Source organism: Rosa rugosa, chromosome 1 (assembly GCF_958449725.1).
Source record: "Rosa rugosa chromosome 1, drRosRugo1.1, whole genome shotgun sequence".
Taxonomy (NCBI): domain Eukaryota; kingdom Viridiplantae; phylum Streptophyta; class Magnoliopsida; order Rosales; family Rosaceae; genus Rosa; species Rosa rugosa.
Window position 1 is genome coordinate 66,885,399 of NC_084820.1, and position 15,200 is coordinate 66,900,598.

The following is a 15,200-nucleotide window of genomic DNA, read 5'->3' on the forward strand; positions in this document are numbered from 1 at the left end:
CTCCATCTCGCGACTTGGTTATTACACGACTCTGCGTATAGTTACGTCATCTCGTGACAAATAATGTTTGTTAGTGAAGTCTTTTTGAAAAATTGTAGCCCTACTATCACAACAGCACCCTGCGTTGAAAGCACTCCACTCAAATGGGGCCTAAGAGCTACTGAATGGTGTCAAATCCACTTGTTCAGATCAGCTTTCCGACTTGAGCTGGGAAAAGACGGCTTGTTTAGGTAAGTTAATTGCTTCAGTCACGAAAACAGGTATTTAAGCTTCTTCCCTAGCTATTCTTCTCTGCGCGTCTCTGTCTCATGTGACATTCTCTGTAGTCAGTCTTACAATGGCCAAGTGCAAGTCACCAGCCAGATCGGCAACCCAGGAGCAAGTAAGGAAACCTAAACTGGCCGGAAAAGTCAAGAAGCAGAAGATTGGCCCGAAACTGATCGAGGGTCGATCGTTAACGCTTTTAAAAAAGGGAGAGGAGCTTGCTACCCTCTGCAATGCCCAGGTCGCTGTGCTTATTTATGGCTTCAACGGCAGTGTGCAGACCTGGCCAAACAACTCGAACACCGTCAAAGACATTTTATTACAGTACAAGCACGCGGCCAGTAAGAAAATATCTGAGAGATCATTCAAATCTATGAAACATAAAGTGGCTGATACTACTGGAGAAGGGCTTAATCAAAACCCTTGTTTTGAAGGGCTTGATGATCACACTGGTTATAAGTTGCGGGATGAGGAATTTGGGAAGTTACCCCAGGAATCATTGATGGGTTTGACTGGTAATTTCTTAGAATCCAAGGAACAGAATTCGGACGAGACAATCAACTTGATTGAGGGTTCCTCACAACCTATTGAGGGATCAAAAGCTATTGATCATCCTGACAACAATAGTAATTGTAACTCTCCTATCGAGCTCGCTGAAAATATCTGGGAAGACCCGATGTCTGAGGATTTTGATAAGGGCCAAACATTGTTCACAGATTCAATTTGCCCATGGCAAGCTTGTGAGTACACTGGTTTTGATAGTGGTATTGAGACTAGTACTAGTAACTCTTGTTTAGCAAAATACCTACTACCCTAATTCTCCCAGTAGTATTGGGACTAGTACTATTAGTAACACTGATAGTGGGACTAGTACTAGTAATTCTCTTGATTGTCAAAATACCTATTACCCAGATTTTCCTACTGGTATTGGGGCTAGTAGTAGTACTCTTGGTGAACTTGGTCATGATCAATGGGGTATTTTGCAGGCTAATGGGGATTTTAGTACTAGTTTTAGTAGTGGCAGTGATGAATTTTGGATTAAGAGTAATGTTTCGTTTAGGGATTTCGAATGTTGGTTAATTAAACGATGAGATAATGACAGGGTTAGAGGACCACCAAAGTTGTGCATCTGCTGCAGGGACTTCTGGTAGTACTAGTACTCCATTTCCAAGTCAATCCGGGAAAGGGGAGACATATATCCGTTAGGTTTCGAGGCGGCGGATACTAGCAATCTTCTTTATCAGCAATTCACGGTGGCTCCTCAACCATCCCCCGAAGTATTGCTGACTAATTCATTGGGCCAAAAGCAATTGGAGTTTTACAAGAACCATGAGCTTATTATCATTGACTAATTTTAGTCCACCGTACCTCTAGTTCACTCTGTTGTTTTTGTGTTGTATTTTAGCTGTAATCTAGTAGTTTGATTCTCCTGGGGGCCTGGACATATCATACAGCCGAACTAGCACACCTATATAAGTGAAAAAAAAGTCATATTACCGAACCAAGATATGATCTATCTGAAACACTAATTTTTTTGTTTATTAATTGTCTGACTATTGGGTCCTAATAGCTGCTCAGCTGCTGATTGAAGTCTTGAATTGGTCACAAAGCCAACTTCATAGAGATGCTTTTATAACCTTTGGATAAACTGTGACTATGATTATTGTCAGGCTTCTTTATATAGAAAATTTTCCGCAGATCAAGAAAGAATGGTTCACAAAAAAATATGTAAGAGTCTCCCATTTATAATTAGACCTCCCAATTATTATTATTATAATAATAAAAAAATAATAATAATTATTATTATTATTATTATCATCTTTTTAATTTTTTTTATGTAATTTAAAAGTTTAACTTGACCCCTAGCCGCGCTAGTAAATAAAAAAGAAACTATGTACAAGCTCGTTCCCACAAGAAGGAAAACAAACAACTATAAATGTTATAATGAAATATATACATATATAAAGTCGTTGGAAGTCGATGCTTCTGCTCCGCTAAGGCCGCGACGGCGCCGCACCGCTTGCTAGAAGGAGACCAAGGGTGGGACGGACCAGTCTGCAATCGGGTGGAGTCGCCGGCGACCAGGTTGCAGCGCTGCCCAGAACCTTCAACTTTGATCTCCTCCGACCTCGATCGCTGCCCAGAAGCGGTCTGGAATGCATTCGGCCTCCGTTCCGCAAGCCCCGCGCCGCCGTCGCCGCCTGAAAGCTGCTGCTGCGTCAACTTCCGCACTTTAGCGATAGTTCAGACGTCGCCTGTGATCTGGCCTCTCTCTCTCTCTCTCTATATATATATATATATATATAGATATATAGATATATATAAAGAGGTCTAAATATTATTAAATTTGGAGAATTAATTTTGTTTTGCCATTCTGTGACCTAAAGGGAAAAGGTAAGAAGCAAATTCTAGAGAACCTAACGGCCAAACAACCACCAAAACCAATAGAAACATTGAAATTCTATAATACTTGGGTAGTAAAGTTACACTTTGAAAACTTTGCTATCCAACGGTCTATGAAGTGGAATTTAATTCTTCCGGTTTGTTTTAGGAAAGTTATCCTTCTCCTCACCAAAGAGGAAAAAAGATAATCCTACGAAATCGGTGCCTATATGACTCTCTAGAACTTCTTGCAACTTTTATAATTCTTCTCTTCCCTGATCTTTAGCCACGCAGAGCAAACCGAATGAGACCAGAGAGAGGTTATGAAGCAGAATACTCAACCTACACTGCTCGAGCGTCGGTCTCTGACCCTAAAAAGAAAAACAGAGGAGCTCGGTACCCATTGTGAAGGCAATGTCCAAATCTGTCCAAACAAATCCGACGCCGCCGGTAAGAAGAGATCACATATCTCACCAAAATCGAAGAAACAAAAAGTACTTTATAATGCTGGAGAAGGGGTCGATGATATAGAATCGTGGGCCGATGAATTGGAGAAGTTGATCCCGGAATGTACTGAGTTGTTGGGAGTTAAATCGGACGAATTTGAGGGATCATCACAGCCCATTGATACTGCTGGAAAAGGGGTCGATGATATAGAATCGTGGGCCGATGAATTGGAGAAGTTGATCCCGGAATGTACTGAGTTGTTGGGAGTTAAATCGGACGAATTTGAGGGATCATCACAGCCCATTGATACTGCTGGAAAAGGGGTTGATCATCACACGGAGGAAATTGAGAAGTTACCCCGGGAATCATTGATGGATATTATTGATTTCTTGGAGTCCAAGGAAAAAAAATTGGAAGAGAAGATCAACTCGATCGAGGGATCAAAATCTACTGATCAGCCTGACTGCATTAATAATTGTAATTCCCCTCTAGGGCTCACCAAAGAATTATGTAACGATCCGAGGTTTGCGGGTTTTTATGAGGGGAAAACAATCTTGCAAGCTTGTGAGTACCCTGGCTTTGATAGTGGTTTTGGGACTAGTACTAGTAGCTCTCTTGTTTACCAAAATACCCATTACCCTGGTTTTCCCAGTGGTATTGGGAGTAGTACTACTAGTAGCAGTACTAATATTGATAGTGGTAATGACCAATGGTGGGAGCTTAGTACTGGTATTGAGAACTATAGTACTATCTTCAGTAGTATTGGTGATGAATCTTGGATTGAGAATCATATTTCATTGGAGGGTTTTGAACATTGGTCAAGCAATGAGATGATGAGGATGACAAGGTTAGAGGAACATCAAAGTTGTGAATCTGCTGCAGGAACTTCTGGTTGTACTAGTACTCCATTTCCTTGTCAATCCGGGAAAGGTCATACAGATACGTTAGGTTTCGAGGCGGTGGATATTAGAGATATGGATCAGAAATTCACGGTGGCTCCTCAACCATCCCCTGAAGTATTGCTGACTAATTCATTGGGTCCAAAGCATGAGCAGTTTCACAAGAACCATGAGCTTATTATCATTGACTAATTTTAGTCCACCTCTAGTTCATTCTCTGTTGTTTTTTGTGTTGTAGTTTAGCTGTGATCTAGTAGTTTGATTCTCCTGGACATATCATACTTATATGAAGAATAGTTCTTTTTTTTTTTTGAGAAAGAATAATTCTTCTTTGTCTGAAACACTAATTTTTTTTGTTTATTAATTGTCTGGCTATTGGGTCCTAATAGCAGCTGATTGAAGTCTTGAATTGGTCACAAAGCCAACTTTATAGAGATGCTTTTATAACCTTTCGATAAACTTTTGAATATGATGATTGTTAGGCTTCGTATATATAAATTATTGTGTAGATTAAGACAGAATTGTTCACTTTTGTCTCTCGACTCAAAATGCGTATTATTTTTCACTTAACCTAAATTGAAATTTACAAATAATTTAATAGTGTAATTACATGGTTAGCCTTCTATAATCTTGACCCAAACACCAAATATTCTTTTTTTTTTTTGTAATCATATCAATTTAATCAAATTTATCGAATATGATACAATTCCTTCCGAGTCATATATGTATAAACACAAATACAATCAACTTTTTCGAATTAAAACGATAAACATTTTACTTGTTTGTAGCTTTTCGAATAAAACACCATCAAACCCCAGAAATTGGCTTCTCTGCTATAACTGTAATTTGCTAGAAAAAAAAGTGCATCATCTGGTCCTTAAAACTTCTTGATGTTTCTTGATGTGGCATCAGCTGACCCTTAAAACTATATCTGACGGTTGTGATAGAATCCAAGCAAATTATAGCATATCATATTATAGCAGAGAAGCCAAATCCCCAACCTGAGCAGGTCAAATATTTGACCAAAGCAGTCTCTGTTTTGGGGGGGGTCAAACTAGAATGGTGTTTTTGGTAATTTGAATAAAAAAACACATCTAAAATTACCATTAATAAATCTAATCTCCTGATCCGACAAAAAAGAGAGATAATTAATAAAAGTGCGACAAGACGTGTGCGTACGACACGCCGGATGACATTGACAAGGTCACCTTTTCCACACTTGCCGAATCCTGAGCGGAGATCTTCTGTCTCCGCAACTTGACTCCCTGCTAGCTGTTTCTAACCAGTCCCATGCCGCCACGTCTGCGTCCTTCCCTTTTCACGCCACGTGGTGTCTACTCCTGATGGCTACCAGCCAAACCACCACTACCAATTGAAAAAGAAATCTGCAACTTGGCCCTCTTGTCATGCTCTTTTCAACTAGGCCCTCTTGCTCTTTTCGGCCCCACCACCTGACACCTCATCTCTTTCAAAAGTGTTCCTCTCCCATCATCTTATTTGGGACTCAATCACTTTCATTTTCTATTCTTTTTCTTTAAATCAATTACACTTTTGATTTTTTCAAAGACGAATGATGTGATATTTTGATCCCGTATATTTTCAACAAATGAAAGGTCATAACTCATACGTTCCATTCAAGAGGAACTAGTTGTATATTAAAACTAATCAATCACACTCAATTTTTTTCAAAAACTAATATAATTTAATTCGGTGTAATTATTTATAAATGAAATATCATAAACTCCCAACTCATGAATTAGTTATATATTCTCAATTAATATGTGATGAAAATGAAAAACTAAACACAAAGATATATTTGTGATGAGCCTAATTCAAGAAATATAATGTGTTATAAGAGTTTTAACTTTTAAGATCTGTGCTAAGATGAGGTTAATAGACTAAAAAGGGTCATAGCTCACGTCCATTTACAATAAAGAAAAGCATTAGCCCAAAAGGTAAGGTCTATTGTAAGAGCTCCAGAAAGTTACTATCAAAAAGTTTGAGAACTAACTTTTTTTCCCTAATTGTCACTAACAATACATAAAAACAGTGGCACAATCAGCATATAAATATTTGGAGGGCCAATAAACGTTAGTGCGTTACACATAGAAGTAAATTACATGGAAGATGATTAATTTTGAGCCATTGTATTATTGATGTGCTTATTAGCTCTTCAAAACACTATCCATGGTAATTACACCTCAAACCCTCCTAATCATCATTAGTGATTATTTTAAAATTACCGCCCTTGCCCTTTCTGAAACCTGTCCATCTTCACGGAGCGAGTAGCTCCGAAACATCCACTCGCGGCGACAAGGAAAAGACTCTGACTGGAATCCCCAGGCGGCATCTACGTGGCGGCCGTTGGAGGAATCAGGTCGCCCAATTGGGGAATCCAGCTCCCCTCACTCTAAATCTTTTTTTTTTTTTTTTTTTTTCGAAATGGGAGCCTAGCTGGGAGAGGAGGCTCATCTCCACGCCTCCTCACTCTAATTATTTTTTTTTTTTGAATAGCGCCTCCTCACTCTAATTTTAAGATAGGGATAGATAGATATTAGGCATTGGATATCGCGAATTGCGGGTCTCACCCTCTCTCCTTCCAAAAAAAAAAAAAAAAAAAAGACTAGAGATATTTCCCCTCACAAACGTGGCCGTTTCCGCAACCTCCACATCTTCCACCGCGCCACGTGTCGCTCTATCCCAAAAACCAAAGACGTCGCGACGCATGTTCGGCGTGTCCTTCAGATCTGCTTCTCCACCTCCACGTGCTCGCTGGGGCTCTTCATGACGTCCACGCGTCGCCCTTCCCCTTCTTCCCGGGGCATTTTCGTCATTTTATGTGTTAAAACTTTTACCTTGTTTCTCTGTTTTTCTCCAAGTCTAAATTCCCCCTTCCCCCCTCTGGTTTCTTGTAGAAATGACTCTCCTCGTCGGTTCGTTTATGCGTTCTTCAATCTTCTTCTCCTCCTGCTTCATGAGTTTCGTGCTTTACTAACGATGGCTTCCCTTTTCGGTTTCAATCTGAGAAGAAAAATGTAACAATTGTGGTGTGCTATATTCGCGGTGGAGAGAGAGAGAGAGAGAGAGACACAACATTTTCGTTAGATAAAGCCGAAGCAATTGGATTATTAGATTGAATTTCGCTACTTTTTCGACTTCCTTGGATTTTCTGCCGGAAGTTGGATTTCATTTTCATCAGGGTTTCTCTGGATTTAAGGCGGTTTTGATTTGTGGGGGTGAGTTTTGTTTCAATGGCGAAAACAGAGGAAGGTGGGAACAACAGAGCAACCCGGCAGCTTTTCTCAATGCCAGCGAGTAATTTTCAGGGAGATCTATTGAGGAGAATTGTTTCCGGCGACGATTTATCTCGAAAAGTCGTCGTTGACGAGCCGGTGCAAGATTCCGACGACGTTGAGCTGAGCCTGGGGCTGTCGTTGAACGGTCGGTTTGGGATGGACCCGAGAGCCAAGGCGGGCCTGCAACTCAAACGATCGTCGTCAGTCTCCGACTTCTCGCCTGCGGCGAGGACTCCGGTGAGAGAGGAGGAAGCAACGACGAGTCGTGTACCCCGGCCGTGTATGGTGCCTCTGATGAGGACTTGCTCGCTTCCGACGGAGACAGAGGATGAGTGGAGGAAGAGGAAGGAGCTGCAGAGCTTGAGGAGAATGGAGGCGAAGCGGAAGCGGTCGGAGAAGCAGCAGAGGAGTTATTCGAAGCAGCTGCATAGGGATCGGAGCCGTGAGAATTTCGATGAGGATAGGCGAGTAGAGGCCATCAATGGCGGCGGTTGTCCTCCTCTTCCGCCGCTACCGCCGGCGGAATCTCAGGGGACTATTGGGTCTCTGGGGAGTGGCTCCTCGGGGGTTACCGAGTCTGATGGCCAAGCTGTTCAAGGTACTCTCGTTTTCATTTCGAACCACATTAGTGTGTTAAATGATTTTGAACCTGCCTCGATCGGCTTTTTGGTTGACTGCTAATCTGACGACTCTCGTTGCATTTAAAATGGAGATTGAACAGTGAAGTAGTAGATCCTTTTCTTTAGTTTAAGATGGATAATTTGCTATCTGATTTGCCGGAAATGTTTTTTCACTTAAAAACTGTGAAATTGCATCTTTACTAGAGTCAAAATGATGCATGTCTATGTGAACAGACTCTGTGCAGTGGGTTGAGAAGAATTGATGGGGTGCTAGGAGCCATGATTTAGGCCTCTAGGGTTCATGTGTAACTTTGTCCATGCTAGTTACTGATGTGCCTAATGTTCGAGGGCAGTGAATTTCACATTCCTAATTTTACAATTTGATTTCTTAGTATCTCAAGTTTTTGTCTTTTATTTTTATTTTTTTTTTTTGGAAGGGGTTTGTTACCCAGCCTAGCTGGGAGGCTCAGCCCCACGCCCGGTTTCATTTATTATATTACTAGTAAAATTTTGCATCAGGGGGGACATAAAACCTGAACCCCAAGCTACATTAGATACGTTACAATAATCCTCGTAGAGAACGTCCTGAATAATAGCAAGAGTCTCTCCAAACCAAACGTCATCCATCACCGTCTTAAGTTTTGTCTTTTGTACTGCAGATTGTAAAAAATTTATGTTGAGATACCTAAAAAAAAAATAAACATGGAGTATGAATTTCAGTCCCTTCTATGGATGTGTTTTTATTGAGTAAATGCATCTCAATTCCTCCTATAACTTCGTACCCTATGACTTTTTGAAACTAGCTGTAGAGCATGAAATTATCAAGGAAGATTTTGAAACTGCTGAGTGAATGGTGTGGAGAACATTTCTCTTAACATGTCTTTTGGAAGTTTGAAGATTTATCATGATAGTGGCCTTCAACAGATGAGTGGCTACTGAGATAAACAAAAGTTCTACCATGTAGTTTGAGAAATGATTTTATAGTTGCGAAATGACATTTACTTCTGATAAGGACCAAAAGAATATTGACAAACAGATGTTCCTATATTTGATTGTTCGTCACATAAGCTAGTTTTATATTGACTATTGTACTGGTGAAGCATTTATACCCTGACATTTCACTTCTTGTTATTCAGTGGTGCACAAATGCACTGAAGCGAGAAGTGATACCAATATTGAGTCATTGCCAAAGAGTGAAAAGGAACCACTCGTCACCCCGCAGATGAATTCTACTGTTGAAAACTCTGGGCTGTTGAACGGAGGGGTCCCAATGGAAAACCACTGCAACAAATCCACAAGTCCTGCCAAGGGAACCAAGGAGATTGTGAGGAATGTGTTGGAAAATATGCCTTGTGTGTCTACTAGAGGAGATGGTCCAGACGGGAAAAGAATAGAAGGCTTTCTTTACAGGTACAAGAAAGGTGAGGAAGTGAGGATAGTATGCGTTTGTCATGGCAGCTTTCTGACTCCGGCTGAGTTTGTTAAGCACGCTGGTGGTGGTGATGTGCAACATCCTCTCAAACATATAGTGGTCAGTCCTACTCCCATTTTGTAATGATAGGTGTGCCTGTCAGCCATTCAAAATCCGAATGCAAGGTTGATGAAGAAGGTAGAAGAGACCCATCAATTGCCACCTTCTCTCTCTCTCTCTCTCTCTCTCTCTCTCTCTCTCTCTCTCTCTCTCTCTCTCTCTCTCTCTCTCTGTGGTCTTTCAATGGACTGGCGGGCACTTTGTATTGTATTTGATCCATGAAGCCCCTTGTTGGAAAGCTGTTATGACCAAGAGGCGGGTTGTTTCTATGTTTTATCTGTTTTGTTTTCCCCCTTATTTATAGAAATATAATCAAATGGTAACCATGATCTTGTGAGGAGATCCACCACTGGAGGAGTAGTCAGAGCTTTGGGTTTGCCAATTCATATGATTCGAATTCAAGAGGTTGTTGAGACATAAAAAAATTAACAACCCAATCTTGAATTTGAAAATTCAGAACAAAAGGAAAACTTCAATTTAAGAGGATAATCTTATTAACGAACTATTTGTCCCAATGAACATCAACTTCACAAAAGAACTCGGTTTGTAGAAACATGTAGAGGAGTATAATTTGGGTTTGGTTAACCAATGTGCCATCTAGAGGTTTGAAAATACTAGATGGAACATGTATTGATAAAATATTTTATCTCAATGAAATTAACCAAAGAAAATACGATACTCGACACAAAGATTTGCTAACGCAGTGTAAACCTCTCCACTGAGGAAACTTCACTGCGTGACTTTTAACGTAGCCAACACGAAAAAAACAATCCAATATTAATCAAAGGAGTTTACAATATACAAGTAGTGTTGTTCATAACAATCACTTTCACTTAGCAACAAATGCTAACTTGATTTATAATTGTTCTAACTCTTAATTCAACATTCTAGGCAATCAATCTTCAACCTTCATTTCTCTCAAATGAATCACTGATCTTGAGAGTGAATATGAATGATTATGCAATATCACACATGAAACAAGTAAAGAGGGTTTTTAGAAAACGATTTGAACAAACCAAGTAGTTCAATAGAAAACAATTTATGCCATCCAAAAACCCCCTCAAACTTTAGTTTTGAAACCCTTTTATAAGGGAGAAGAACTCCCCCTCAATCAAATCTTTTCTTAATAATTAATTAAGATAAACATGGAAAGGTTTAAAACAGTTTTTGAATATGCAATCGACATTTTCCTAAACAATATCTCAAATTGATATGCATGTTAAAAACCACTTTAATGCAAAGAGATTATTGACTCAAAACAACCGATATGCATATCAATTTATACCAACTGATATGGAATGAATACACATTAAACTCAAGATCAGTGACTCGATTTGGCTTGATCTTTTCTTTAAGATCCGATCTTGTAATCTTTCTCTTTTCTTGAAGCTCCGGTTTCCTTGTCGTAATGGGAAATCATTTGTTGAATGGCAATGGGCCAATATACTTACAAGGTTGTAGTATATTCGGACCCTTACTGGGGTGGTAGCCTTCTCAAATATGTTTTACGCTACATTACAATAATATGTTCCACAATTGCATATTGCATTTAGTTCAAGTTTTGAGAAGATGAGTAGCTTAGGTTGCAGTTTATTTTTAATTTAATTTTTTGTTATTTTCTTTTGGTTTGTTTAGCCCTTGGAATAATTAGCATGTCAGAAGTACCAATAATTAGGAAGGTCTCTAGTCTTGCTGATTTGTGGTTTCAATATTATAATGAAACTGTACAGCTGTGATTACTCAAACTTTGTTTAAGTAAAATAGATTCGAGAGAGAATGAAGAGAGAATTGTAATCATATTATTGAGAATAGGAGCCCTATATATAGGGATTACAAAGTACTAGTTCTAATGTTACATGGAATACTAATCCGTGTAGGATTGGGAAATCTAGAACCTTCTCTCCTATTGCTACTCCTAGTTTGATAAGGCACACATAAAACTGATTTTCCTTCAACACTCCCCCTTATGCCGCTCAAACTTAGTGGTGACGCTTCATCCGTTGCCTCGTTAAAAACCTTGCTCGAGTGAAAAAACCCTGTGGGAAAAAAATACGCTCGAGGAGGAGAAAAAGAGTACAACACGTCCTCTACTCTTCGAGATCGAACATGTAGACATCATAACTCCCCCTGATATCGATATCTCCCCCTGATTGCTACAATCATGGAAGTTCGGATAACTTTCTCAATCCGATGCTTTTCACATGTTTCTCGAATGTGGATTTAGGTAACGACTTAGTGAATAAGTCCGCTACATTATCCTCTGATCGGATTTGATTCACTTCAATCTTTAGAAGTGATTGTTGTTGCTGATTATAAAAGAACTTAGGCGATATATGCTTGGTGTTGTCGCCCTTGATGAAACCTAACTTCATTTGCTCAATACAAGCTGCATTATCCTCATACATGCATGTAGGTTCATCCGTGGTAGACTTCAAACCACAACTTCCTTGTATATGTATAATTATAGACCTTAGCCATATACATTCACGGACGGCTTCATGTAGAGCAATAATCTCTGCATGATTTGAGGAAGTAGCAATAAGGGTCTGTTTTGTAGACCTCCAAGATATCGCAGTGCTTCCGATGGTAAAGACATAACCCGTTTGGGAGTGACATTTGTGAGGGTCAGAGAGGTACCCTGCATTAGCAAAACCCATCAAAACATCACTGTCGTTTTGATGAAGGGGGATAGGGTGAGGCCGGCCACCCTTGGTGATGGTGGCGGCGTTGGCGGCAACATGGCCGGCCTCTTTGTCATGGTGGACGGTGGCTCCATGCCTAATGGGGTCCGATCCCATTCTTCCGTCATTCCTTTTCTCTCTGTAGGGATAAAATAGGCCCATATCAATCGTACCTCTTAAGTATCGAAAGATTGTATTTACACCAATCCAATGGCGCGTGTTGGCGCAGAGCTATGTCGAGCTAACAAGTTCACTGCGAATGAGATATCTGGTCTTGTGCATTGAGCTAAGTACAATAATGCGCCTATTGCACTTAAATAGGGCACTTCGGCCTCTAATGGTTCTTCGTCCTCATCCTTTGGGCGAAACGGATCTTTTCCGGGCTCAAGACTACGACCGATCATGGGAGTACTCACAAGCTTTGCTTTATCTTCATTAAAGCGCCTTAGGATTTTCTGAGTATATGCAGACTGATGGATCAGAATCCCATCACTACGGTGCTCGAGTTCTAAACCGAGACAAAACTGTGTTTTCCCAAGATCTTTCATCTCAAATTCGGATTTCAAATATGTAGCAGTCTCCTTTAACTCATCTAGAGTTCCAATTAGGTTCATGTCATCGACATAAACTGCTACGATTGCAAATCCGGAACTTGTTCTTTTAGTGAACACGCATGGGCATATTTCGTTATTAATATATCCCTTCCCAATCAAGTAGTCACTTAGACGGTTATACCACATCCGTCCGGATTGTTTTAATCCATATATTGAGCGTTTTAATCTTATTGAAAACGTGCTCCGTGGTTTAGAGCCACTTGATTTGGGTAATTGAAGTCCATCTGGAACCTTCATGTATATCTTTGAATCTATATCCTCATAGAGATATGCAGTAACCACATCCATAAGCTGCATGTCAAGTTTTTTGGAAACTACCAAACTGACAAGGTAGCGGAACGTTATAACGTCCATTACGGGAGAATATGTCTCCTCGTAGTCGATTCCAGGGCGTTGTGAGAAACCTTGCGCCACGAGACGGGCTTTATATCTAACCACCTCGTTTTTCTCATTACGCTTTCTAACAAAGACCCATTTGTGGCCAACAGGTTTTACATCTGGGGGTGTCTGCGTTATGGGCCCAAATACCTGTCTCTTTGCTAGTGAATCTAATTCAGCCTGGATCGCATCTTTCCATTTAGGCCAATCCGCTCTTCGTTGACATTCTTCGACAGAGCGAGGTTTGATATCATCATATTCTATGATTCCTTTTGCAACATGATATGCAAATGCATCATCAATTGCCATAGAATTTCTATCCATCATCTCATGTACACTAGTGTAATTTATGGAGATCTCTCTATTCTCTGGAGTTGGTTCTGACATCGGAGCGTCCCCCAATGATGTCTCTTGGACATAACCATAATCCGGAATATTCTCATGAGATGGATTATTCACATCGATGATTAATGGATTATTTTGTGCCAAACTCGCTTTCTTTCTTGGGCGAGAATCCATCGAACCTATAGGCCTCCCGCGCTTCCTGGCAGGAGCCATGGGCCTAGCCACAACGTCACCATCACTGTGAGTGGAGACGTTGGCGCCATGCTCTGGTAACCTTGAGATGGCGTCATGTCCTCTAATTTTAGGGACATCAATCCTTGCAGGCACGTTTGCAGCAGGTATGTGTGATCTCGTCACTTTAGCGATATCAGAAAACGCATCAGGCATCGATTCTGCTACGTTCTGAAGATCGAGAATTCTCCGCACTTCAATTTCGGACTGTGCGGTTCGGGGATCAAGATGAGACAGAGTGGGGACAGACCACGACAATTCCTGTCGTTCCTGTTGAACATTCATGTTCTTATCTCCCCCTAACGACGGGAAGACTGTCTCATCGAAGTGACAATCCGCAAATCTTGCGGTAAAGAGATCGCCTGTCAAGGGTTCTAAGTAGCGGACAATTGTTGGAGAATCATATCCAACGTAAACGCCTAATCGTCGTTGAGGACCCATTTAGGTGCGTTGTGGCGGCGGAATTGGCACATAAACTGCACACCCAAATATGCGTAAGTGTGAGACATCAGGCTCATACCCGGTCACCATCTGGGACGCAGAAAAGGGTTGAGTGGCAGTAGACCTCAGACGAATAAGCACGGCTGCATGCAATATTGCATAGCCCCAAGCAGAAATAGGAAGATTGGTGCGCATTACCAATGCCCTAGCGACCATTTGTAGTCGTTTAATGGCGGCTTCTGCGAGACCATTTTGGGTGTGAACATGAGGAACTGGATGTTCAACTTCAATCCCAATGGACATGCAATAATCATCAAAAGTTTTTTATGTAAACTCCCCAGCATTGTCTAACCTTATAGACTTAATAGGATGATCAGGGTGGTGAGCCCTTAACTTAATAATTTGTGCTAGGAGTTTAGCAAATGCAGCGTTCCTAGTGGACAATAGCATGACATGTGACCAGCGTGTCGATGCATCAACCAACACCATAAAATATCTAAATGGTCCGCATGGTGGTTGAATAGGTCCACAAATATCACCTTGGATTCTTTGCAAGAATGGTATATTTTCTTTAGTGTCCTTTGCATAGGATGGTCTCGATCCTAATTTTGCTAAAGAGCAGGCTTTGCAGAACGAATGATGGGCAACAACCAATGAGGATTTTGGTTGAGCCATGAAGTCACAATGGACTTTAGAAGTAAAATTTGGAGACAAAGGAGCCTTGGTGGCGTCAATGCCACCCTGAGGCCGCAGGGGGATGGCGGCGCCGGCCAAGGATGGCCGGATTTGGGGGTGAACGGCGCCGTGAGGCGCAGGAGCTCCTTCGGTGTCCAAAAACCGAGTTTTACTTCTTTTCGTTCTGAAAAATGGATGTCCGTGTGAAGTCTTTAATATACAGATCATCATATCACAACCTGGATGTCCCAAACGGTCGTGCCAAAGCCTATATGTGTCAGAATCCCATAAATCATCTCTCATAACATGATTGGATTCAATAACTCGAATAGTGGTTGCATACAACCCACTAGAGCGACACATAAGTTTCTCTAAGACTCTTTTATGTCCGTAGTC

General features: G+C 40.8%; 2 protein-coding genes across 2 annotated transcripts; both read left to right on the forward strand.

The window, feature by feature from the left end:
• Positions 1–337: 337 nt before the first annotated feature.
• LOC133733475 (agamous-like MADS-box protein AGL103) lies at positions 338–1,140 on the forward strand. The gene has a single exon (XM_062161105.1). It carries the CDS (start codon positions 338–340, stop codon positions 1,079–1,081), a length of 744 nt encoding a protein of 247 aa, XP_062017089.1. The 3' UTR covers positions 1,082–1,140.
• Positions 1,141–6,872: 5,732 nt separating this feature from the next.
• LOC133726287 (ninja-family protein AFP3-like) lies at positions 6,873–9,776 on the forward strand. The gene is made up of 2 exons (XM_062153800.1): positions 6,873–7,886; positions 9,045–9,776. The coding sequence occupies exons 1-2, from the start codon at positions 7,244–7,246 to the stop codon at positions 9,461–9,463; spliced, it is 1,062 nt and encodes a 353-aa protein (XP_062009784.1). The 5' UTR covers positions 6,873–7,243; the 3' UTR covers positions 9,464–9,776.
• The last annotated feature ends 5,424 nt before the right edge of the window (positions 9,777–15,200 follow it).

Excerpts from the sequence above, each read along its gene's own strand:
- LOC133733475 (XM_062161105.1), top strand. The coding sequence starts at position 338 with ATGGCCAAGTGCAAGTCACCAGCCAGATCGGCAACCCAGGAGCAAGTA.
- LOC133726287 (XM_062153800.1), top strand. The coding sequence starts at position 7,244 with ATGGCGAAAACAGAGGAAGGTGGGAACAACAGAGCAACCCGGCAGCTT. Across the intron at positions 7,887-9,044 it reads TGATGGCCAAGCTGTTCAAG|TGGTGCACAAATGCACTGAA; the intron begins GTACTCTCGTTT and ends CTTGTTATTCAG.